Below are 22,944 nucleotides of genomic sequence, written 5' to 3'. Positions count from 1 at the left end.
TAAATCACGGAAACAATCGCTTCGTTTTCACTCTTGTGCAATACTTCACTGCCCTCTGGTGTTTAAAATGTTTCAAACCCATTTGAAATGTTTTATCTAACCCCCAATTTTAATTTCGAAATTTATATTTTTAAAAGCAAATAGGACACATTAAAGCAATATTTTGTCACACACCATTATTTGTATTTCAACTGATGCCAGAATCCTCACGACTTTTTGGTTGTTCCCGGTGTATTGGGAAACAGTGAGTATTTCCCTTTTATTCTTTTCTTGCTGTTCCAGGCAGTCATCTTTCTGCGTATATTTGTGTCCTGTGTAGGTTCCGTGTTATTCCATTTAGTGTCCAGGTATACAGGATAAAGGATAGAGACAGAAAGGACACACGTTCCTTCAAACGCAAAGGCCCGTTCTCCTTTCGAAATACTATGTAATCTGCCAAAACCACTCGGTCCATTTAGATTTCTCGTTTTTATTTCCGAGTTTTTATTTTCCGACACAGCATTAATTGGACAAATATATTTCAACTCTTCAACCTTTAATGTTATTTATCTTAAATTCCTTTAAGGCGCCCAAAATAGATTTCGTGAATTCGGAGTTAAACGTGTTCTTAAAAAAACTGCAAAATGGCAGTTCAGAGTCACTGGAAACTGGAGTTAGTTGACCTCCCCCACTACAGGGCGCTAGCTCTGTGACATGAACGTGGAGGTTAGCTCACAGCTCAGGGGTCCCGGGTTCGATTCTGGCCTGGTGCGCCTTCAGTGTGGAGCCTGCCTGTCACCCAAACAGCCCTGCTCCCTGTGACCAAAGAGTATTGTTTGCATTGTAGCCTGCCTGTAGTTACCCTTATGAATACATCGCAGCAATTTAGGGGATAGGTAATTAATGAAGCGTTCTTTGCTTACTTTCGTGCGTTGAATTATTGCTATAGGTACACCATTATTCACAATTTCTTTTATTTTCTTTGAACAAACGGCTTTTCATATTTCGTTCCTTGTCACCTTCAGCCGCGAGTGCAGCAAGGCATTGCAAACAAAACTCCTCATAACATACACGGTACGTCTAAATCCACTGCGTCTGCACTCTGATACGCCGTATGTGTACGCGTTGTTGCGGTGCACATGTACAGTATAGGTATGTTTTCGACGCCAGGGAGAAAAGTGAAGACATCGGAATTCGGGGACTCCTGTAAGAGCAGCCACGGCCGCCGGCTGGCCAATCCGCGCCGCCAGCTGCGCGTACAGCGGTGCGGCAGCGAATCACGTGCCGCGCCCGGGCCTTCACGGAGCGCACAGGTAGGGACCGGCCCGGCTGTGTACGTATCCCAGGCGCAGCTGTCAGGTCACAGTACGGATAAAATGAGCAGCCGAGGGGGGAAGACATGTCCTGAAATAACATCAAAGTGCGGGTAGAAAAACGACTCGCTCAGACTTGGGGAGTGCACAGAGTGATGGGGGATCATTGTATGTTTTTCTGGTTTATCAGAAAGTGATATCAGTATTGTTTCGATTCGGGGAGCGAATTTCCTGGCTGTCGCCGGTCGGAGGCACCCCGCTTTTACAGATGATTTGGTTGCCCAGACGTCTCTCCTCGCCATGATTTCTCGAGGTGGGTGATTAGTCGGGACCTGTTTACTCTTGAGCGGCCTCGGTGCTTCGGCTCTGGCACCCCCAGCAGTCCTTTTCGGTGCTATCGGCACGGGCAGCCCGCCGATGTCGGCCCGGCGGTGCTCGGGGACCTCCGGGCTGGGCGGCGGCTCGGCTCCGGCGGGGACCGAGGTGCCTGGGGGCGGGGAGCCGACCAGGGAGCTCTTCGAGGCCTGCAGGAATGGGGACGTGGAGCGGGTGAGGAAGCTGGTGACCCCGGAGAACGTGAATAGCAGGGACACGGCTGGCAGGAAATCGACACCGCTGCATTTCGCCGCAGGTAAGAGCATCCAGGCCTGTAGCCCAGCTAATTACTAACCGCAAATGCTCGGATAGCTGGACAAGGTGTGTCCGTTGATTTACTTGGTGAAATGTGTCAAAAGTGTGCTTTGAAAATAGTCGCGTTAGTGTGGTGGAAATAGAAGGGTGCTCAACGAATTTCATACATGGCTCAGATGGGTGGGCTTATCCTTGTAAACAAACACGAGAATAGACTGGCTTAGTTCTGGACGAAGAGCTCCCAAAAACGCCTTTTCTTGGATTCAGATGGGAAAGATGAATACAGGAGCTTTTCCATTTACGGAGCGGTAGGGAGCACGTAACTGGTTGCTAACCGTGTTTTATCATTTGTCAAGGAACGTTTTACTTTAGCGTTCCGCGAAAAATACGCTGAAATGATCGGAAATCTTTGATTTAACGGGATTTGAATGACTCCTGGCTTTATTGTTCTTTGCTGTCAATCTGATCCTTTGATCTCTCCAATGTTCTCATTTTTTGAAAATAAGACTGACTTATTTTCCAAAGTGAAAAAATTAAATGATTGATTTGGGGAACATTTCCTTATTGCTCTTAGTAGCCAATTTCATTAAAATGCTGGACGGGTGCCACAAACGAGGATTAGCAATATAGCTTGTCTCGTTTACCTCAAATAACGTTAGGCGCTGCAATATATGCTCTAATGATCGTTTGGCTGCACATTCTACTAATTATTAAATACAAAAATTATACAGTTGTTAAAATACACTTTTCATGCTGATGGATACAGTATTATTCTTTTCATTATTACTGCTACTAATACATTTTATTTATAATGTACATTTAGTTAATCAGTCTAAAAGTACAGTACAAATTAATTACTTATATGCAATCCAAATTAATAGAATATAATACAGAAAAAAAAATCAAACAACATCATGTCCAAAACAATACAACAGATAAAATCAGAAGCTTTCTTGTAAAGGTATGTTTTCACTTTTAATATTAAAAGTTGCCAAGGCCCGGGCTGCCCTGATATCATATAGTTAGTTATCCAATAAATTGTATTGCAGGGGACTTGCATCCTCCGCCCCTGAAGTCTGGTGCCCATTGTGTGCCAACAGCCTCAGTGCACAGCAGAGCGGGTGGAGAACAGAAGTAGCTTCGCTGATGGAATTACGGAGAAACTATAGGCTGGGTTGTGTCGGTTTAGAGTAGAGGTCCTAATGGCTTAGAGTGGAAAAATAAAAAATCTTGTTCTGCTTGTGAACAAAGACCCCATCCTCTTTTGCACTGATAGGCCTCCCGAATCTAAGCAGTGTCTTCTTGGCTGCATATTTAGGAAAACGTTGGCAAACAACAGGATTGTCCAGAAAGGGTAATGGACTGAGCAAAAGCACAATTCCCTTTTTGGGATTTTGTGCAGTTCTTGGCAGTGAGTCACTAGAACGTAAGAGGAAGTCATTTAGTCCTAAAGTGTCCCCTGTTCTCGGTTTTAAGTGCTCTGCCACCTAGTTTCCACCAGTGCCCTCTGGTTTATGTTACGTGCTCTGGGTTGGCTTTCTCAGTTCCTTTGAAGATTTTAAATACTCAAGCTGGAGCTCGAGTGAGCTCATGGAACCCACGGCGTACTCCAAGAGTGTGGCCCCCTTGGATAACCTCCCTGCTGTACCATCCCAGGGTTTGGCCGGAGGGATGTTGTGGACTTCCTCCTGCTGAGCGGGGCCAACGTGCACGCCCGCGACGACGGGGGCTTGATCTCCCTTCACAACGCCTGCTCCTTCGGCCACGCTGAGGTTGTCAGCCTGCTGTTGCGGCACGGGGCCGACGCGAACTCGAGAGACAACTGGAACTACACTCCGCTCCACGAGGCGGCCATCAAGGGCAAGATTGACGTCTGTATAGGTGAAGTGCAATGTTTCAGTAAAGGCACCAGCTTAGACATCTGCGTCTGAAGTCGGAAACATAAACCACAGCTGCTCTGTCTCTTTCTCTTGATTTAACAGCTTTGCATTTTAGAATTTCTCCAGGTAAAGGAGATCTTCAATTCGGCTAAAGGGGAACTGCAGGCACAGTTTTGTCAGATCAGTAACTAAATAAATTAATTGACAGTGTTGCAACATTTTGCAAATTCCGGTTTAAACACAAAATTGTGAACTTTCAGAAAGTGCTGCATAGTTGCGACATTGTTGCAAGCCCCTGGTCTCATCACATTCGGGGGCATTGGATGTGAAGCTGCCCTTCCTGCTCACTAGTCACTGTAATGGCTAATGTAATGTGATGTACAAGCGAATAAGACTGGGATGTGCAGCAGGCATTTCACTGCAGAAATGTTCCAATATGATCTGCAGGCACAGTTAACTACTAAGTTGTTTTTGTTGGCAAAACCATCTCTAAGTCAAGGACAATATTTCTATTGGAATTAAAGAGATGTTTTCACAAGCCTGCTTGTTTACAATGTAATGGGGCCTTTTTATGTCACTGGAAGGTTTGTTGCCTCATTCTGAATCGCAGAATATGGCGCTGCACATACCCGGAAATTTTATCTGTTTCGTGGTGTAAATTGGAGGTTTTACACATTATTGTTTACTTTTTACTTGCATCGTGGTTTGAAATGCACTCATTAATGCTGATTCTTTCTAACCCTGAAATGTAAAAATAGCGTTGCAGTTCCCCTGAAATTGGGAGAAAAAAGGGTTAGTGTAACGGCAAGCTGGCCTTCACCTGAGTTGTTCGATTGTCCGCTGTACACATTTCCTTACATTTGGCATTGCTGAGGCCAGTACTCGGAGGCTGGATTGACCTGGGGTGTTCCAATTTCCTCTCCAGTCTTGCTGCAGCACGGCGCAGATCCGTTGATTCGCAACACGGATGGAAGGACAGCGTTGGATCTAGCCGAGCCATCCACTAAGGCCGTGCTAACAGGTGAGATCAATGCAGAGTCGTAAAAAAAAAAAAATAAGGAACAACATTCCCAGAGTCGGCACTTCTCTGGGAGGTGTTCCTTAGAAGTGGTTTGTTTTGTGTTTCTGGCTTGTCAGAAATAATGCGCTGCTCAAGTGCCCTGTTGCTTCCCATCAGAAATGCACAGATTGTCTCCTTTTGTCCATCCTGTGTCTTCCAACCCATTGTGATCCATTTCTTTTTAGACCTGATGGACACTTTCTTTTAAAAGGAAGCTTTTCCCATCCCTGTTTTCCTAATGTAATATAGATTTTATAATATGTAGTCAATTTTCCTAGGCATTAACCTGCTATGGATATATAAAGGCTTGTAAATTACAAAGACCAGTGTTGCTTAATGTTTCTAATTTTAAACATTTGTCCACACTTGAAGCTATCCAAATCTTTTTAGCTTTTTAGGTTATTTACATAACCCCCTTGTTAACATGTACACCCTATTATGTACCAGTATGCATGTGACGCGACCTATGACAATATTAAGGCTCATAAAATGTTTCTACACTAACTTATACATTTGACTATGTAAAACATTTTGTTGTTGATATTTACCTTTGGTGTTTATGCAGCAAATTTGAAAGTGCCGTGAAATTATATTGTTTGTATCAAATGCGTGACTCTAATTTCATTCTATAGTGACTGTTGTAAGTCTGTACTTTGAGGTTTATTTCTCAAACACTATAATGCTATCTTAATTAATTGTATGTATTAATTCTAATTTCTTAACTAGGTGAATACAAGAAAGATGAGTTACTTGAGAGTGCAAGGTACAGTAGGTTTTCTTTTCTCCAAATATTATGTTTATGAGGTTTTTAAGACACCCCTTGAAGAGGCATTTGAAAGTAAAGACCACATTAAATTCAAATTTAATACATTAAGATATAAAGACGTTAAAACTGAAATAAAGTAAAATCTTTAAGGGTGGCCTTAATGGAAGCCTCAATATCTGTTTGTTCAAAAACAAAGATAAGACTGTTATATGTATAATCCCTTCAGTAGGTTAAAAGCTATGTTTTTGGTTTTTGTATTCAATTAAAACATAAGAGAACATTGTAGCCTACTTAACTGCAAGTATAACATTGCATTTATGCAGTGTGCAAAGTTCAGCATAATCCTCTATAAGTTCGGAGTGGTTTCACAGTAAACTGGTATTTTTTATTTGCACTTATGTTTCAGAAGTGGAAATGAAGAGAAAATGATGGCACTTCTTACACCACTAAATGTAAACTGTCATGCCAGTGATGGCAGGAAGGTAACTTTTGCCTTTTATTAGGTACTCTAATCACTGTAATGATTAATGGATTGATTTCTGTGTATATTCACAGATGTCTTTTGTGGGTGATTGACTTGGCTAAATTCAGTCATGATTCCACCAGAAGGCAGCTTTTTGCCCAGTGTCTGAACCTGCCATTAGTCTTGTACTGAGCAGGATGAGGCTGTTATTGCACATCCAGTGGGGTTCTGTTTCATTGCAATAGGTAGGCCCACGTCGAAAGACCAGACAGCAACATCTCTATGAACTCTTGGTCAACATAAGCTTGATATTCCTGTTAACTTTTCTGACGCCTCCTGCTTAAAACTTCTGAATTTCTGAAATGATAAGCCCGGGCTGTTGTTTAAAGGAAGAGTAAACTCTTGGCTAGATCCTCAGGTCTTGCACATGAGAGTCTAGAGGCACTCCACCTCCAGTGAATTCTGTAATTCCTTTATTGAGGTTTTAAAAATTCTAAAAGAGTATAAATAAATTATTTCATTGGTATTATTCTGAGATCCTCGTTAAAATGTATAGCTTTGGACAAATTACGTACTGGTACCTGCCTTTGTACGTTCAGTGAAACGTGTTTTTTTTACATTTCAGTCAACCCCTCTCCATCTGGCCGCAGGATACAACAGAGTTAAGGTTGTCCAGCTGTTACTGCAGCATGGAGCAGATGTGCATGCCAAAGATAAGGGGTAGGTTAACTGTCTTTTTAAACGTGAGTATATATACATTTAAATACAAAGTTCTCTTTTTTTTTTTTTTAAACTACTCCTACAATTTATTTTTCAGTGATCTGGTGCCACTTCACAATGCCTGTTCCTATGGCCATTATGAAGTTACTGAATTACTCGTGAAGGTCAGTGGTTTTACTTTTTATGGTATTTTTTACTTTTTGTAATACAAAAACTTTTTGTATTGGAGCTCTTAAATTCCAAATACATTATAAACATGACAGCATGTCCAGTTAAAGAGTCTTCATTTTTTACTTTTGACATTCTTCTATTGCGATGGAAAATAAATTAGATGGGCAAACTGGCAACACTTTATCCACAGGAAAAAGTGAGCCTTGGGGATTTAAATTTTGGAACAAAAATTTAAGGACCATGGAAAAGCTTTAGAAATACAGTACATAAAGTCTGATTTATGTTTTTCTTACTTTTCCAGCACGGTGCCTGTGTAAATGCAATGGATCTGTGGCAGTTCACACCCTTACATGAGGCTGCCTCGAAGAACCGCGTGGAGGTCTGCTCCCTGTTGCTAAGCTATGGTGCTGATCCCACTCTGCTAAACTGCCACAATAAGAGTGCCATTGACTTGGCACCCACGGCCCAGTTAAAGGAACGGTTGGCTTGTGAGTCGTTTTGGAAAATTTCCCAATGACATGAGATTAATAGTGGTGTCTGAAGTAAGGAAGTAAAATTCCAGGGCCACGCTGAACGTCTTTCTGCTTCCTTTCAGATGAGTTCAAAGGTCACACGATACTGCAGGCTGCAAGGGAAGCAGATGTCGCCCGTATCAAGAAACACCTTTCATTAGAGACCATAACCTTCAAGCATCCTCAGACACATGAGACGGCATTGGTGAGACCTCACTGTGGGGCGGGACCTTTCTTGATTGGAATTTTGTTTTTTTTAAGAAATCATTTGAAGCCTGCCCTTAAAGTTAGGTATATGGCCCAGTAAAGCATAAAATTGTATAGCACACGGTGCTCAGTGATCATATTCTTTTCAGATGGTTGGTTCCTGTAGGAAATGATGAGAAGTGTAACGAATTTTTGTGTTCTTGTCAGCACTGTGCAGCTGCTTCTCCCTATCCCAAGAGAAAACAAGTGTGTGAATTACTTCTCAGGAAAGGAGCCAACGTGAATGAAAAGACTAAAGAGTAAGTACTACAGAATGGAGTAATTACAGGATTAGGAGGGAAAATTACATAAGCTCATACGGTGTCAGTTATAAACAGATACACGTTAAGTTAGGATTTCAATTTCTTTGCTTGCCTGTTATCTTAGTTATGACTGGCTGTTCCCATTATGTCAGATCTTAGTCATTTCTATTTTTCCGATTGTTTTATCGTGCCAGTTCTGCAGTGACAAGCAGAGTGAACTGTAGTATAGTTCAAAACATTGTCATGTTTCTGCAGCAGTGAGATGGCGGCATGAGTATATTGTAATTTTTCACTTTTCATATTTGACTATTTTTATTGCCTTTATTACAGCTTTCTAACTCCTCTCCATTTGGCTTCTGAAAAATCGCACAACGATGTTATAGAAGTACTTGTGAGGCATGAAGCAAAGGTAAGCTATCACTTTTTTCAGTTTTAGATTCACACAACATTAGTTTCTGATCGTCTCCTCTGGTTTGGTTCATTGTTGATTTTGAAGAAGTCTGTGGGGTTTAATTTTGTCGATGCCTTTGAGCATTTTCATTATGAGGGGACGTAGTTTAAAAAGTCATATGTTCAAGAGTATAAGATGTTTTTAGTTCATCAGAGTGGAACATTCCTTTACACCTGGAAATGTGCGTGGTGGCTCTTCTGCGGCCAGATTCCAGAGCAGCAATATTATAGTGGCCATATTTAATCTCTAGTTTATATCTAGTTTAACCATAATTAGTTTGATTAGTTCATTTGTGTACTTGACTAATTTTCTGAATGTATCTGGATCTAATTTACTTTGGTAGAATTTAGGAAGAGCGGCATTCTTATTACAAATCACTGGGTATGCCACTTATTACTTTACTCAAAACCACCTAGAATTGGAACCCACAACCTTTTAGTTGTTAAGGTCTTGGCCTGCAACTACTCCACACTGCTACCCATGATGTTATGAAAAACCCCATACTAAAATGAAAGAAATCCTTTAATCTTCCTGTGGTGCTGATGGATAAGTTCATTTACAGTTGAAGTCAAGTGAAGGCACGCATTTGCTTACAGTTTGTGCACCCGACTTTGTGCAGGTCAATGCCTTGGATAACCTTGGACAGACTCCGCTTCACAGGGCTGCTCACTGTGGCCATCTCCAGACCTGCCGTTTACTGCTGAGTTCTGGCTGTGACCCGTTAATAATGTCATTGCAAGGCTTTTCGCCATCCCAGATGGGCAACGAAAGTGTGCAGCAAATCCTCCAGGGTAGGAAGATGGAATTCAGAGGATGAAATATGATGGGGATTGTACTTGGCTTGAGGCACAGAGTGGGGTGGCTGTCTTTGAAATATAGGTTTTGTTTCAAGCATTACTTAAACTGTTTAGATGCAAATGAAGGCTAATTGGTAGACTTCTTACTATTAGATTGAAGGATAGGTAAAGATTAAAATCAAATGTTGGATCAGTTGCAACAGATGTTTTCATAGTAATTGAAAAGTACAAGATCAGTTCAGATCTGCTCTGTTTTGAGATTTATCTATGCGACTGGAGATTTTTGTTTGTGCTTTTACTGACCTGCCTATTCTGATGGCAAGCATTTTCACTTCTGTGCCCACCAGAGGGAGTTCTCATTGGAAATTCAGATGCTGATCGGCAGCTGCTGGAAGCAGCAAAGTCTGGAGACTTAGAGATTGTGAAGGTAAGCTGTTAAAAAAAACTCCTTCAGTTTATGTGCCTTTTTAAATCGGCTTTTTTGGTGCTAAATGGGACAGTGGGCTAGTCTTTTTTTTGTAGATATTGACTTGCTATAACAAGATCTGTAATCTCTTGCATTAGTATAGCTTTGTATACCAAAGAACCCCAAATCGTTTTATACATAGGCGAGGACCCGCTTCATGCACTACTGAGATGAGTAGCTACCATTATGTGTCAGCAGCCTCACTACACTGTATTTTTTCCTGTGATGTAAATGAAGATGCATTACAGTCCAGGGGAGCTGACCACAGACCTGTGTGCCCTAGAGGAATGAGCCTGCTCTGTTCTTATTCCAGAAGCTCTGTACTCTCCAGAATGTGAACTGCAGGGATGTGGAGGGACGCCAGTCCACGCCTCTCCACTTTGCTGCGGGATACAACCGTGTGGCTGTGGTAGAGTTTTTACTGCAGCACGGCGCTGATGTTCATGCAAAAGATAAGGGGTGAGGATATATGCTGGGCTTTCCTTTCTTTCCATTTAGTGAGGCACTGAGGTTTTAAATGAAAGAGCACCTCATTGATTCATTCTTTAAGCTTGTGATTCACGCTCTTTTAAGTTTTCAAACCTTATTTATGTAAATGGGGGTCTGAGAGCCAAGACTCACCCTTGACCGTGACATTCTATCAAATGCCTCTTTCCATCATTTTGTTTCCCTCTCTTCTTCCCAGCAGCTACTTTGTTTATTTCAGCTGGTGTTGACTATTCGGGCTTGCACATACAGACAAGTCAGGTTACTCGCACAATAAAGAGCTAAGTGCTGTAGGATTAGTCCAAAACTATTGTATGACAAACACAATTGTATGGAAAGCCCTTCCCTTACCCAGCAATTTGTCTCCATGCATAATTCCAGTTTCTGAAACTGCCTTAGTTGTGATGGTGATGTAAGTAACTCACTGTCTGCTCTCTGCAGTGGTTTGGTTCCTTTGCATAATGCCTGCTCTTATGGACACTATGAGGTGGCAGAGCTGCTGGTCACACATGGTGCTGTAGTCAACGTTGCTGACTTGTGGAAGTTCACCCCTTTGCACGAGGCTGCAGCCAAAGGAAAATATGAGATCTGCAAACTTCTGCTGCAGGTAAGACAGTATTTCCCATTGCTGCAGGGGAGGGTGCTTTAGCAGATAAACTATAGCGATCTGACATTTCCTTGTAAACACCATTTCATTATTCAGCACTGCTCTAGTCTGTGTCTTAATTTGAGTTCACTACTTATTAATGCTAAAATATTTATAAATATTTGCAAAACAGAATATCTGATAATAAATGAGAAATATTAATAGACAGAGAAATGAATTTTAATATTCAGTTTTTATTGGGTTGAGGGGGAAAGGGTCTCTTTCAATATTTGATATCTATTTGGTGGCGTTAAGACACTTAATGTCAATTATGTTGAAAACGGATTAAGCCCTTAAGTGACATCCAACAGCTAGTTCCTGTAAAGGTAGGTTTTTAGATTTCGATGGGCATGGTTTATGTTTACAGCATGGTGCTGACCCCACCAAGAAGAACCGTGACGGAAACACGCCTCTGGATCTGGTAAAGGACGGGGACACGGATATCCAGGATCTCCTCCGAGGAGATGCAGCTCTTCTAGATGCAGCCAAGAAAGGCTGTTTGGCCAGGGTGAAGAAGCTCTGCAGTCCTGAAAATGTCAACTGCAGAGATACGCAGGGCAGGCACTCGACGCCTCTGCATTTAGCGGGTCAGTGTCCAGAGACATCAAAGGAGTAATTCAGTAAATTGAGTTCTTCAAACAGCCGTCTCCGACATAACAGTTGTGACAACTTAATCACTGCTTTGTTTAGTCCTGAAAGGCCACAGATCCTTTTCGCTCAGCAGATTCACTGAATAGCAAAGTGGCGGTGTTTAAGGACTTTCTTATTCAGTTAACGAAACTAACAGCAAAAACTGGTCATAATGCCAACTTCAGCAGTAATGCTGTACAGCTTTACATGTAAAGGTAGCAGTCCATTCTAATGTACTCCTGTTGTAAACAGTAGATGAACAGTGAGAGAGTCATTCTCAGATTGTACACTCCCCATACCGTCCTTCAGAATATTTAATGTCTGTGCCTTTTCTGTGCTAGCTGGATATAATAATCTGGAGGTTGCAGAATACCTGCTGCAGCACGGTGCTGAGGTCAACTCGCAAGACAAAGGAGGCCTCATCCCGCTGCACAACGCAGCTTCATACGGGGTGAGTCTCAGGCCAGGCCCTTTCGGTTCTGTACACCTCTGTCGGCCAGCTGTTTAAAGCAGGCAGTTGTCTTTTGCTGTAAATATTTTCTTTGATATATCAACTTGGCTAAAATATTTTTCTTTTAATTAGAAAAATAACCTCTAAATCACCTTTTGAGCTATGTTCTCTGTTCAGTGACTGTCATATTACTTGAAATACATTGCAGATAATCATGCCATCACATAATGTGCAATATTCAAGGACCTTTCTTCTCTTTTCCATGTGCCCATAATTCTGCTGGTTCTAGTTTGCCATGTTGTTTTTCTTACTGAAAGGTCCTTGAATACTAATTGGTTCTTTTAATCCAGAGCAGTTTAACCCTTTCCCTCTTCAGAGATCTTCACTGATACTGCACATCATGAGGACACAGCAGTGTCAAAGTGTAGTTTTTGGTTGGTGTTCTTTTGAAGTACACTATGTGGAAAATTCTGCCTCATTCAACAGCATCCAAGGAAATGGTTCTCGGTGAATGCGTTACATGCAGTGCCCACCATGTCGGGTTTAATCGACAGCGTTCATGTCACAGGACAGTGACGGAAGGGAAAGGGTTAATTGGCTGGAAGAAAGCATTCAGATTTTCACCGGTTGAAAATGCGAGAGCGATTGCATTCATGTGTTTCATTTGCAGCATGTGGATGTGGCAGCTTTGCTCATCAAGTACCACGCATGTGTGAATGCCACAGATAAGTGGGCCTTCACCCCCTTGCACGAGGCAGCGCAGAAAGGGAGGACGCAGCTCTGTGCTTTGCTGCTAGCGCACGGGGCCGACCCGACTCTGAAAAACCAGGAAGGGCAATCTCCGCTGGACCTTGTGACGGTATTAGTGACCTCTTAGTGTTGTCATCCCATTTCGGGACAGTGCAGGGCGAGGCTGGGTTTCTCTCGCCACCAGCATTCACTCTCCGCTTTCAATCTATTGGAAAACGAGCCATTCAGCAGTTGCTGCTGCTTCTCTGTTGTAATTTCCAAGATAGTTGTACAAATCCTGTTGGACGTAAAAGACCCATGGTAAATACATGGCCACCAAACCTACGTGCCTAGGATGCATAATCCGAGTAGAATTCCAGCTATTTATACCAGAATGATAGATTTCAGCCGACATTGAAACCATTCTTTATACTGAAATGACTGCCTATTGAAAAGCGCCTCTTCAGAGCCTTTTTGTTTGTCATCTTTACAGTGGAATATTTTGTTTCCAAAGCCAATTGATAAATCTGTGAACATCTTCAGAGCAAGCTTAGACCTCCTCACCTTTATCCCAGTGGCGAAAAGGTCTCCAAAGCTTGCTTATAGATCTTTGAGCACAAACCTACCTCATTAGATTTAGGTTAAGTATCCTATGTTGCGGGTTTAGATGATACGGCTATGTTTAACACTCATTTCATGCTTGTTCTTTGTGCTTTATTTTGAAGAGTCGTTAGTTTTTCAGTTATTGATGATTTTAATGGTGTCATGATCCAGGTAATGGTGTCCATCATGTATGACTTCTGATGACTGTAGTAAGTAAAGGTATTTCAGTGTATATCCCTTTTCATCATAGTGGGTTCACTAGAACTGACTGTTTGGCAGGTGTATTTGCTGTGCTGTTGGAATTGACACTATGTTGCTGTTCTGGTGCTTACTGTTGGAGATGAAGACTCAGGCTTTCTCTGGGTTTGCTCAAGTCGCCCTGTGACGGCCCCTTGGTTGCTCTTCCCGCTTGTTGCTGCAGGCCGATGATGTGCGAGCCTTGCTCACAGCAGCCATGCCTCCCTCGGCCCTGCCTTCCTGCTACAAGCCCCAGGTCATCAGCGTGTCTGCCGCCGCCGCCGGGGGCCCTGCCCCGGCCAGCCTGTCCTCAGCCAGCAGCCTGGAGAACCTGTCCGTGGCTTTCCCAGAGATGCCAGGGCTTCTGGGAACCAGTGGAGCGGAGGGCCCCGTGGACAGGAAGGAAGAGGGTAAATGCAGTTTGAAGGGTTCATTGTTTCACGTGTGCGGTTTATGACTGTGCTTCACATGCTTGAGTGTTAATCCTGCTCCTTATCAGTTTTAGGGGTCGACGTCAGCATCAATCAATTTTTAAAGAACCTTGGCCTTGAGCACCTATTAGACATCTTTGAGAGAGAGCAGGTAGGTTTACCTTTTCATAGTCGGTAGACAAATCTTATTTTAACCACTCTTCAGTACTTATCCTTGAGAGCCTTATCGTGCCATTTCTGGTTCTGTACATTTTCAGGAACTATAATACATGTGTGTGTGTTCCCTTCTGAAAACTTAGAGAAGTAATTTTTGGTATCTTGTGATGAAGTATTGACTGATTGTGATTTATGTGACTGAAGTCTTCTTTTCTTTACATGGGTTTCTTATTAAGATCACTTTGGACGTGTTGGTGGAGATGGGCCATAAAGAACTGAAAGAAATTGGAATCAATGCTTATGGGCACCGACATAAAGTTATCAAAGGAGTAGAAAGACTGATTGCTGGTCAGCAAAGTATGTCGCATTCTCTTTTTGCATTAATCTTGTGTTTTAATAGTGCATCATACTTTAGACGCAGTCTGCTTTGAAATTATTTGCCTAACTCTTGGTAATGATTTTAATGTGGAAACTGAACATGTCTCCCTGTACACACCAGTGTATTACTATGCAGTACATTTATCGTTCTTTAAAAATGTCTTTCTTTTAGGTTTGAATCCCTATCTTTCTTTGAACGCTACTAACAGTGGAACAATCCTTGTTGACTTGGCAATTGAAGATAAGGAGTTCCAGTCCGTAGAAGAAGAGGTACTGATTTTATTTGTTTACGGATATAACCAGATTTTTTAACTTTTCATTATGATTGACTGAAATTATTTTTCAGGAAGTATGTAATGCAGATTTTTGGAACTGGATATTGACATTGAAATCCTAAAGTTTCTGTGATGTTCTTTCAAACAGATGCAGAGCACAATCAGGGAGCACCGAGATGGGGGTCACGCAGGGGGAGTTTTCAATAGATACAACATTGTAAAGGTGTGTACGGTGATGGCACCCATTGTCGTTGTCGCTGGAAGGGTGATGAAGTGAGATGAACTTGACTGCTGTAGAACATTTTACATGTATAAAGGGCATACATTTTACGTGTATGTGAAAGAACAGCTCAGAAGAGTAAACATTTTTAGAAGTATTACATTTAAAGTTGCCCGGAACTTTCTTCTTGTCCATAAAGACAATTACTGGCATTGTATTTGCTTCAAAATCACAAAGAAGAGGGTTTCTCCCTGTAATTTCAGATACAAAAAGTCTGTAACAAAAGGCTGTGGGAGAGGTATACTCATCGCAGAAAGGAAGTGTCAGAAGAAAATCACAATCACTCTAATGAAAGGATGCTGTTCCATGGTAAGTGTAAGTGAAGTGTAAAGCCTAATACTGTCAATTTTTATTGCCTGTAGATACCAGAAGAGCAACCGTTCTCTCAAAATGGTCCTTATGGGCAAAAATTTTACAAGTCCATAGTTCTTTCAAAATAGTCTTTCAAACTTTAAATATGCTTTGAAAGAGACTTTCCATCCATCGAGTGGTCCAGTAATATTAAATAACTTTGCGAAACTTGTTCAGAACTTGCTTACTAATTTTAAAAGATCGTTACTCCTTTCATAGTACAGTACCATGTTTGTACAAAGTGTACATATGTGCATAAAAGGTGCAGTGGCATGGAGGTTGCTTTGCAGGTAGATGTTTTACACTTTGTACTTGGTTTGAAACCATCCATTAATTTTCTTATTTAATATGTTTGTCCCTGCAGGTTCTCCATTTGTTAATGCAATTATTCACAAAGGTTTTGATGAAAGGCATGCCTACATTGGAGGCATGTTTGGAGCTGGAATTTATTTTGCTGAGAACTCATCCAAGAGCAATCAGTACGTCTATGGAATTGGAGGTGGGACAGGGTGTCCTGTCCACAAAGACAGGTCTTGCTACATATGCCAAAGGTAACTTTTACATTCATCTGAATATTAACAACTGGTATGGATGAGGAGTTTTAAGGGTGTTTGAATGGTGAGATGGTGTTCTGATGATTGCATGGGTTCAAGAGTAAATGTACAGTACTGCCTTACTAAAGCAGTTAATGTTACCATGGAAGGAATATGTGAAATATATCACCAAGCATAAAGCAAGGCCATATATAAACACAGCAGTGTGGTACCATGGTCTTGTATTTCTTGCAGGGGCTAAAGCAAAAGGTAGCTGACGGTCAGCATGACGTTTGGACCTAATGTGACGTTTGTAAATCTCAGACTTTATGAATGAATTGCATTTCTATACTTGATGCATTTTTTTTTGTTTAGGCACTTGTTGTTCTGTCGTGTAACCCTGGGAAAGTCCTTCCTGCAGTTCAGTGCCATGAAGATGGCTCACTCTCCGCCTGGTCACCACTCGGTTACAGGCAGGCCAAGTGTGAATGGCCTAGCACTGGCAGAATATGTTATCTACCGTGGAGAGCAGGTACATGTTTTTAACAATTTTGTAAAACCAGTTTTCTGAAACTTGTTTAAATCTACAAGATATTGCCTATAGGGTGGAATTGATTTTTTTTTCTAAATCCGATGCATTTTTTCTTGAATTTCTAGGCTTATCCAGAATATTTAATAACATATAAGATTGTGAAACCTGAGATGACTGCTGAAGGATAAGAGTGGAAAAACATGCACATGTTCAGTACAGTGGCTACAAAGTCCAAGGAACTGTACAACAGACATCTGCATTCCTTGAAGGATGGTTGTGGAGGAGGGTGGCTCTATATCTTGCATGAAACAACTTTATACGGTGTATAAAATAACGTTTCTTACTTTTCAATTGCTTGTTTTTCATTTTCAGCACTTTAACTTATCATTCCATGAGCAGAGAGGAATTGGCCTATTTTCTGTAATGCATATATAAAAGGGGCTTTGTACAGGGTCAACACTTCTGTTGTGTGAGAACCATCTACAGTTTAACACTACATAACAAAAAGCAGCTCTTCAAATTCAAGCGTTGCACAAAGCACAGCATCAAAGTGAACTATTTATTTTATGACGCTTTTGTAAATAAGATTTTTGTACTAGCATGTTAATTTATTTACATTTGTAATATAAAAATGTTCTGTCATGAATTAAAACTGAATATGGGGGGGAAAGTTCTTCTGAACCAGCATTACATAACCAAAATAGCCTTTTTCAGCCTGTTGTTGACCACACATGTTGGTTCTGTTTTGATAAATGTGAGTGGTTAGTTCAGAACTAGCATGAAGCTCCTTGTGAGCTTTGTGTGGCACGTTTGTTTAGTCTTTGTAGCTGCAACTATGGAAACAATTAACATTTTGATAAGTTATGGGGACTTCAAGTGGTGTTATGTTTGATATGTTCTCTTAGTTTGGCAAACTATAGATACTTAGGCTGCTTTCTCAACTGCATTTCTTTGAAATCCAGCATCATGAACAAGATCCGTTCGAGCTAGTGAGAAGACCTCAGAACAGGTGTGATTCAAAACTCCACATGTTAAAGGTGTTCATTTCTTCCAGGATTTACTGCACCGAGCACCCTTACTTCTTTTCCCATCAGGCCCTGACAAGTGTATATTTTTTTAAGTTGAAAGAAGAGTCCTGTAGAAGAGTAATGTAAAAAAACAAGTTTGTTTTTACCAGTATACCCCTAAAAAAATAACTGAATTATTTATTATTTCTTTAAAAGGAACTTTAATCTTTTATTTTATTGGGAGAAAAGGAAACTAACTGAACTGTATAAAATGTGTATTGTTGGACTACGTTTCCTGGCAGATACTCTGTTGGATGCATTGCACTTTTACTTGTCATTAAAGAAATGCAAGCTTGACATTCTGTTAAATAATGCTATCATTGTGTAACTTTTCTACAGCACTCATTCATTGTGCATGGTATTTCCATCAGGATTCTTTTCTACATGGTTGTCAGATTTGTGATGTATTGTATTGACCATATTTGTATTAGGCTGCTGCATTTGTTTCCTTGGGTAAAAAGAGGAAGAGTTCCCATAAACCAGCAGTAGACAAATAAAATAATTGTATTGTTTGTGACTTTGTTTTGTTCATTTGTGGTTATATTTGAGAAAATGTTTTTTCTTATTTAACATCTGTCCTTTTTAAAATGTGAGATATCTATAGGAAGGCAGATTAATGTGCTTCAAACCAAACATGTTGAGGAGTATGGTAGTAGCATGTTTTTGAGTTAAAAGAGAAAATGGGTAGGAATGTTTACAGTAGCGGAAGGTGAACTTGAATCCTGGGTTAAAAGAAACGTGGGTTGGGTCTCATTGGGAAACGTTTCCTGCTACGGGATCTTTGTAATGAAAAATATTTTTTGTGTTCAATGAGGATATCGGGGTGCAAAGGTGTCAACTAGGATCGCTAGCTTTGTGTGTCTAATGTTGAGTTGGATGTGTTAATACTTTCTCTTGTACTTATTTCTGAAGTGAAGAAGATTGTTTAGTTAAATACATTTAGACAAGCCTTTAAGAACCATGTTTTCTACTACAATAGACAATGTCTAATCATTCAGTTATAATTCTCCATTTAAAAAAGCAATTGGCTGGAAATTTGTTTCGTATATTCTTGTGTTACAGCAGGTGGAGCTGTTGTAACAATTTGTACTATGTTGGTGAATGTGGATGGAAACCATAACACGCAGTTTTGCTGTATCAAGTGTCGATTAGTGTGATTAAATACCTTAATGGCTGCTCTTTATGGAATGAAAGTAGTTTGGGTTTTTGGAAATGCAGGAATTTGCAAACTGTTCAATTAGCGTGCCTAATCAGGTTCTGTGTTGGGGGGGTTTCAGTTGTTTAACCATTAAAAAATTCCAGTGACACAGCTACCATCTTAATCTTATCACCAGGTTCTTATTGCAAAAAAAAAAGATTTAAAAGGTTATAATGTGAGGCATGTTAGCCACCAAAAGCACACTGAAGATAGTTAAAATGGTTACATTTCTAAAAGATGGGCGGAGTGGTGGCACTGTGGCTAAGGATCTGTGCCTGTAGCTGGAAGGTTGCAGGTTCAAATCCCGTGGCTGGTAGAGGAGTCCTACTCCGTTGGGCCCCTGAGCAAGGCCCTTAACCCCAACTGCTCCAGGGGTGCTGTACAATGGCAGACCCTGCGCTCTGACCCCAAGCTTCTCTCCCTGTCTGTGTGTCTGTGTCTCAGAGAGAGCAAGCTGGGGTATGCAAAAAGACAAATTCTTAATGCAAGACATTGTATAGGGCTAATAAAGTGATCTTCTCTTATCCTTTAAATGTTTTCTTAAAGTAAAACCCTTCTTCCTGAAAGAGCCAGAAACAGAATTTACAGCTTAAAGGATTAGATATCTTGTGTGGTTCATATTGTTTTTACTGGATACCTCAACAGTTTCATTGTGTTAGGTTGCCATTAAAGTGACAGACTAAAAGCACTGATTTTTTTTTTTAGTCTTGAACAGAGAGAAATGTGGCGTTTTTACTCATGTCGTCATATCCCTCAGAAGCACGGACAAAAGTAATGTGGTGTGGCTCTTGTATATCGGGCATGAAACCTGAACAACAGGTCACAAGAGAAGACTAAGGAGAAGCGCATAAAGACTGAGAACGGGAGGTATTTCTTTACACAAAAAGTTGTGGGAGTGAGGAACAAGCTGCCCACACATGCTGCTGATACCCTGGCTTCTTTCAAGAAGCTACTAGATGAGCTACTCGCATCAAATAGAGTCTAGCTATCCAACAGGTTAGAGAGGATAACTGGACTCTTGTTTGTAGTCTTCCTTACCTTACATTGACTTCTCTTTATATTACAATTTGCATTTCTCATCAATTGCTACATTCCACCAGACTTTCAATGGCAACTGCAAAGGACAGGAGAGTAAACTGATCCTCTTCAATACTTAATCTCTGAAACTAGGCTGTCCACCTATGCATATACCTAGGAATGATTTCCGGTCTTTTCACTTCAAAGGTTTTCTTATTTTATTAACATGTTAATATTTGAATATAAACCAAATCAAGGAAACCGGAAGAGGATTAAGCTAAACGGACAATGATAAAAAAACAAGGGATTAGAAATACCATTTTAAGGTTTGGCAGAGCTAAACTCGCTGCATGTTTTTCATTTCAAACAGGAGAATTTAATTTGCCGTTACTTCCCTTTGTATAAGTATTTAGATTTCCAATGTGCACACTAATTCCCTGCAGGTGGTGAAATCGCAGAACAACAAAACATACAAGTGAGGGGATGAATACTTATGCAATCTACTGTACATATTTTAGCCTTGGCATTTTCCTTGCAGTTTTAACTTCTTTAACCCATTAAAGCCTTCAGTTTGAACATTCAAGTTTTTATTTCAAATAATTTATATTTTAATTTGCATTTCAGCAAAATGGGAAATCACTGGAAGTAGGAAAATACTTTTGCAAAACACTGTATAGTAATATACAGTAGTTCAAGTACACTAAGTACTGTAGCTGTGTCGGCATGCGTAGGCTGCAGAGGAACAGGTAAAGGTTTACTCCATGCTGAAAAGAGACACAAAGTGGAGCCTACGTCTTCTTTGGGTGTATACAGAATAATACAGTATTATATATTAGAATTATTACAATATAATACACAATATATAATCAGAAGAACCGTCAGTTCGTGTCTGTATGATTTGAGGAAAAAAACATCTGGATATTGGGTTTGGTTTTAATGTTATTTCGATTAATTGATCATTAATTATTGACCATTAAACCTTGGAATGCCAGGAGTAAAGCCCAGCCTTTTTCACCCATCATTCAAGGTTTTATGTAGACTGGCTAAAATAGGGCCAGTAGGTTTGGCACAGATGTGAAGAAAGACGAATGTGAGTACAACAGAGAGCCCCACTGCAGCACTGTGCTGCACTCAACAAACCCTTGGACTTCAACTGCTGGGCTCATCCTGAAATGCTGTCATTACTCCAACCGCTGTTCACGTAACAACGGTTTTCTTACGAGTTGCGAATGAGACTGTTCTACCGCAGATGCCCCACCTTCACCAGAGTTGAGTGTCATTAAGCATTGCTGGGCTATCTGGGGCTCAGAGGACAGTAAACAGGTTTTGGGAGCCCAGGTAATGTGGGAAAAAGTTGAGTTAAATGCCCATGTTTGGTTTTTATTTGTTTTTGTTAAGAGGTTTTCAGAATGATTTTAAACAAGTTGAATTTGGATATAGTGCAGCTGAGTATATCAGACAAAAACACAATATAACAGTCTAGTAGGGATCTAACAAATGTGTGTATCATTTTCTGTCTACTGTGTTGGAAAGAAAATCACTTTATCCTGCTACTCTAGGTGTTTTTACATGAGAATCAAACAGGACCTCTAGATCAAACCATACATCCAAATTACATATTGAAGCTTCGGGCTGAGCCATTAGCCATCTTTATTTTAAATCAGACAGTCCAAAATACTTCATTCCTTATAGTAAAAGCTCTGTTTTAGCATTAAAAAGCTACTCATCATACAGTTTTTGATGTCAGCAAGGAAGGAAGATTATTTGTGCGTGAGGAGTCATGGGGTTTCATAAACACAGTGGTGTGTCATCAGTATAACAGTGAAAACTGAAATTGTTTTCACCGCTAGCGGGAGCATAGACTGTATACAGTAGCACAGTCAGTGCAGGACCAAGCCCAGAGCATTGCGGGACTCCGCATGTAACTTCTGCTTAATACGAACATGCATCATACCTTTGAACGTACTGGAATACGTGGCTTGAACCAACTGAGGATACAGCTAAAGAAGCACGCGTGGGTTTCTGAATGATTAATTAGTATTTGATGGTCGACGATGTCAAAAGCTGTGTCGAGGAAGTGTCCGAAGACAGGAGAACATCATTCACTATTCTAACCAAAGCTGTTTGGTGCTATGAGCAGGGTGAAAAGCAGACCTGAATTTCTTTAATTTTTCAGTTGACGTAAAGAAATATTGTTTATTTGCAACCATTTTCTCTGAGATTTTAGAGCAGCACAGGAGATAAGAAATAGATCTATATTATCTTAGAGAATTAGGGACCCAATCTAGTTTCCTGAGGAGTGCCTGTCACCCAACAAACATTACTTCAACTGAAAAAGTGCCTGAGAGCAGAAAAATGTTGATCATATTTAATACAAGATGATGTGAGACTTTTGCTGCACTAGTTGTTTTGGGACCTAAGACATGTTGTCACTTTGGCCTTGGGAAATAGTCCGGTTATTTCCCAGTTACTGTCTGTGTGGTACTGTAGGATTCAAGGATAGGCTGATTGCTGACTGGCAGTAGGAACAAGGTAACATTTCTCAAGCTGCACACAGCACTTTCTGTTGCTTCCTAAAACTGGTGGGTTTTCATTGGAGTAGTCCTTAACTGCAATACAAATAAAACTTAAAGGGACAGGTAACAGTGAACCCTGCAGTTTGTTAGATCAGCTATATTATTGAATAGCAACAAAATATTGTTTTATTTAAAGTCTATTAAGTTTGCTTGTAGGTTGAGTGAGCTGGAAATAAGTCCCATTTGTACTTGATGATGCTGTCACTCCCAACACATTTTAAAACCATCTAAGTCGTTTTGTCTCCATTTCCTTTTCAATCTACAACACTTTCATTTGAGAGAGAGTCTCATGTTGTTAAACCATGGAGAGAATTTTTTGGATTTTCATGTTTTTCATGATGCTACTGAACTCAAATGTTACTCAGTGTAAGAAAGGTGTATGTGTCCAGGAGCTGATTTCTTGAAACTGATTTGATACATTCAAATTGTGCAATTGTATGTGGTTATCTCATTCATGGTTAAAAAAAGAAACATTTATTATCTTCATATTTTTATTTTAGTTATGAGTACTCCTGTGGGGCTTTGTTTTGCTTTAGTGGATAAACCCTTTTAAGACTATCATTTAATACACAATGATATTGTCCGTTTGAATAAAACATCTCATTATCCATTTGTAGTTATGAAATTAAATTCCTAGGTTGTTTGGGGTTT

General features: G+C 40.5%; 1 protein-coding gene across 2 annotated transcripts; it reads left to right on the top strand.

Moving 5' to 3' along the window:
• Positions 1 to 201: 201 nt before the first annotated feature.
• On the top strand, positions 202 to 18,019 carry LOC102684454 (poly [ADP-ribose] polymerase tankyrase-2). Of its 2 annotated transcripts, XM_015346436.2 has the most exons (29): positions 202 to 244; positions 1,005 to 1,053; positions 1,150 to 1,923; positions 3,579 to 3,803; positions 4,728 to 4,823; positions 5,589 to 5,625; positions 6,035 to 6,110; positions 6,717 to 6,811; positions 6,909 to 6,975; positions 7,284 to 7,470; positions 7,578 to 7,699; positions 7,909 to 8,000; positions 8,334 to 8,412; positions 9,074 to 9,245; positions 9,599 to 9,678; positions 10,031 to 10,176; positions 10,645 to 10,810; positions 11,217 to 11,436; positions 11,821 to 11,930; positions 12,601 to 12,789; positions 13,684 to 13,909; positions 13,999 to 14,081; positions 14,323 to 14,443; positions 14,637 to 14,734; positions 14,888 to 14,962; positions 15,223 to 15,328; positions 15,735 to 15,921; positions 16,279 to 16,435; positions 16,561 to 18,019. In XM_015346436.2, the coding sequence occupies exons 3-29, from the start codon at positions 1,710 to 1,712 to the stop codon at positions 16,621 to 16,623; spliced, it is 3,489 nt and encodes a 1,162-aa protein (XP_015201922.2). In that variant the 5' UTR covers positions 202 to 244; positions 1,005 to 1,053; positions 1,150 to 1,709; the 3' UTR covers positions 16,624 to 18,019. The 2 variants fall into 2 exon arrangements, with proteins under 2 accessions (XP_015201922.2, XP_015201923.2); XM_015346437.2 differs by lacking the exons at positions 202 to 244; positions 12,601 to 12,789 and having other exon boundaries at positions 996 to 1,923.
• Positions 18,020 to 22,944: the final 4,925 nt, after the last annotated feature.

Source organism: Lepisosteus oculatus, chromosome 4 (genome assembly GCF_040954835.1).
Source record: "Lepisosteus oculatus isolate fLepOcu1 chromosome 4, fLepOcu1.hap2, whole genome shotgun sequence".
Classification (NCBI taxonomy): domain Eukaryota; kingdom Metazoa; phylum Chordata; class Actinopteri; order Semionotiformes; family Lepisosteidae; genus Lepisosteus; species Lepisosteus oculatus.
Note: the sequence above shows the minus strand (reverse complement) of the source record. Positions and strands in the feature narration are given on the sequence as shown.

Bases quoted from the DNA above. Each gene is read 5' to 3' on its own strand.
- LOC102684454 (XM_015346436.2), top strand. From the start codon at position 1,710: ATGTCGGCCCGGCGGTGCTCGGGGACCTCCGGGCTGGGCGGCGGCTCG. The intron at 8,001-8,333 runs GTAAGTACTACA...CCTTTATTACAG, and splicing joins GTGAATGAAAAGACTAAAGA to CTTTCTAACTCCTCTCCATT. The intron at 14,735-14,887 runs GTACTGATTTTA...TCTTTCAAACAG, and splicing joins TCCAGTCCGTAGAAGAAGAG to ATGCAGAGCACAATCAGGGA.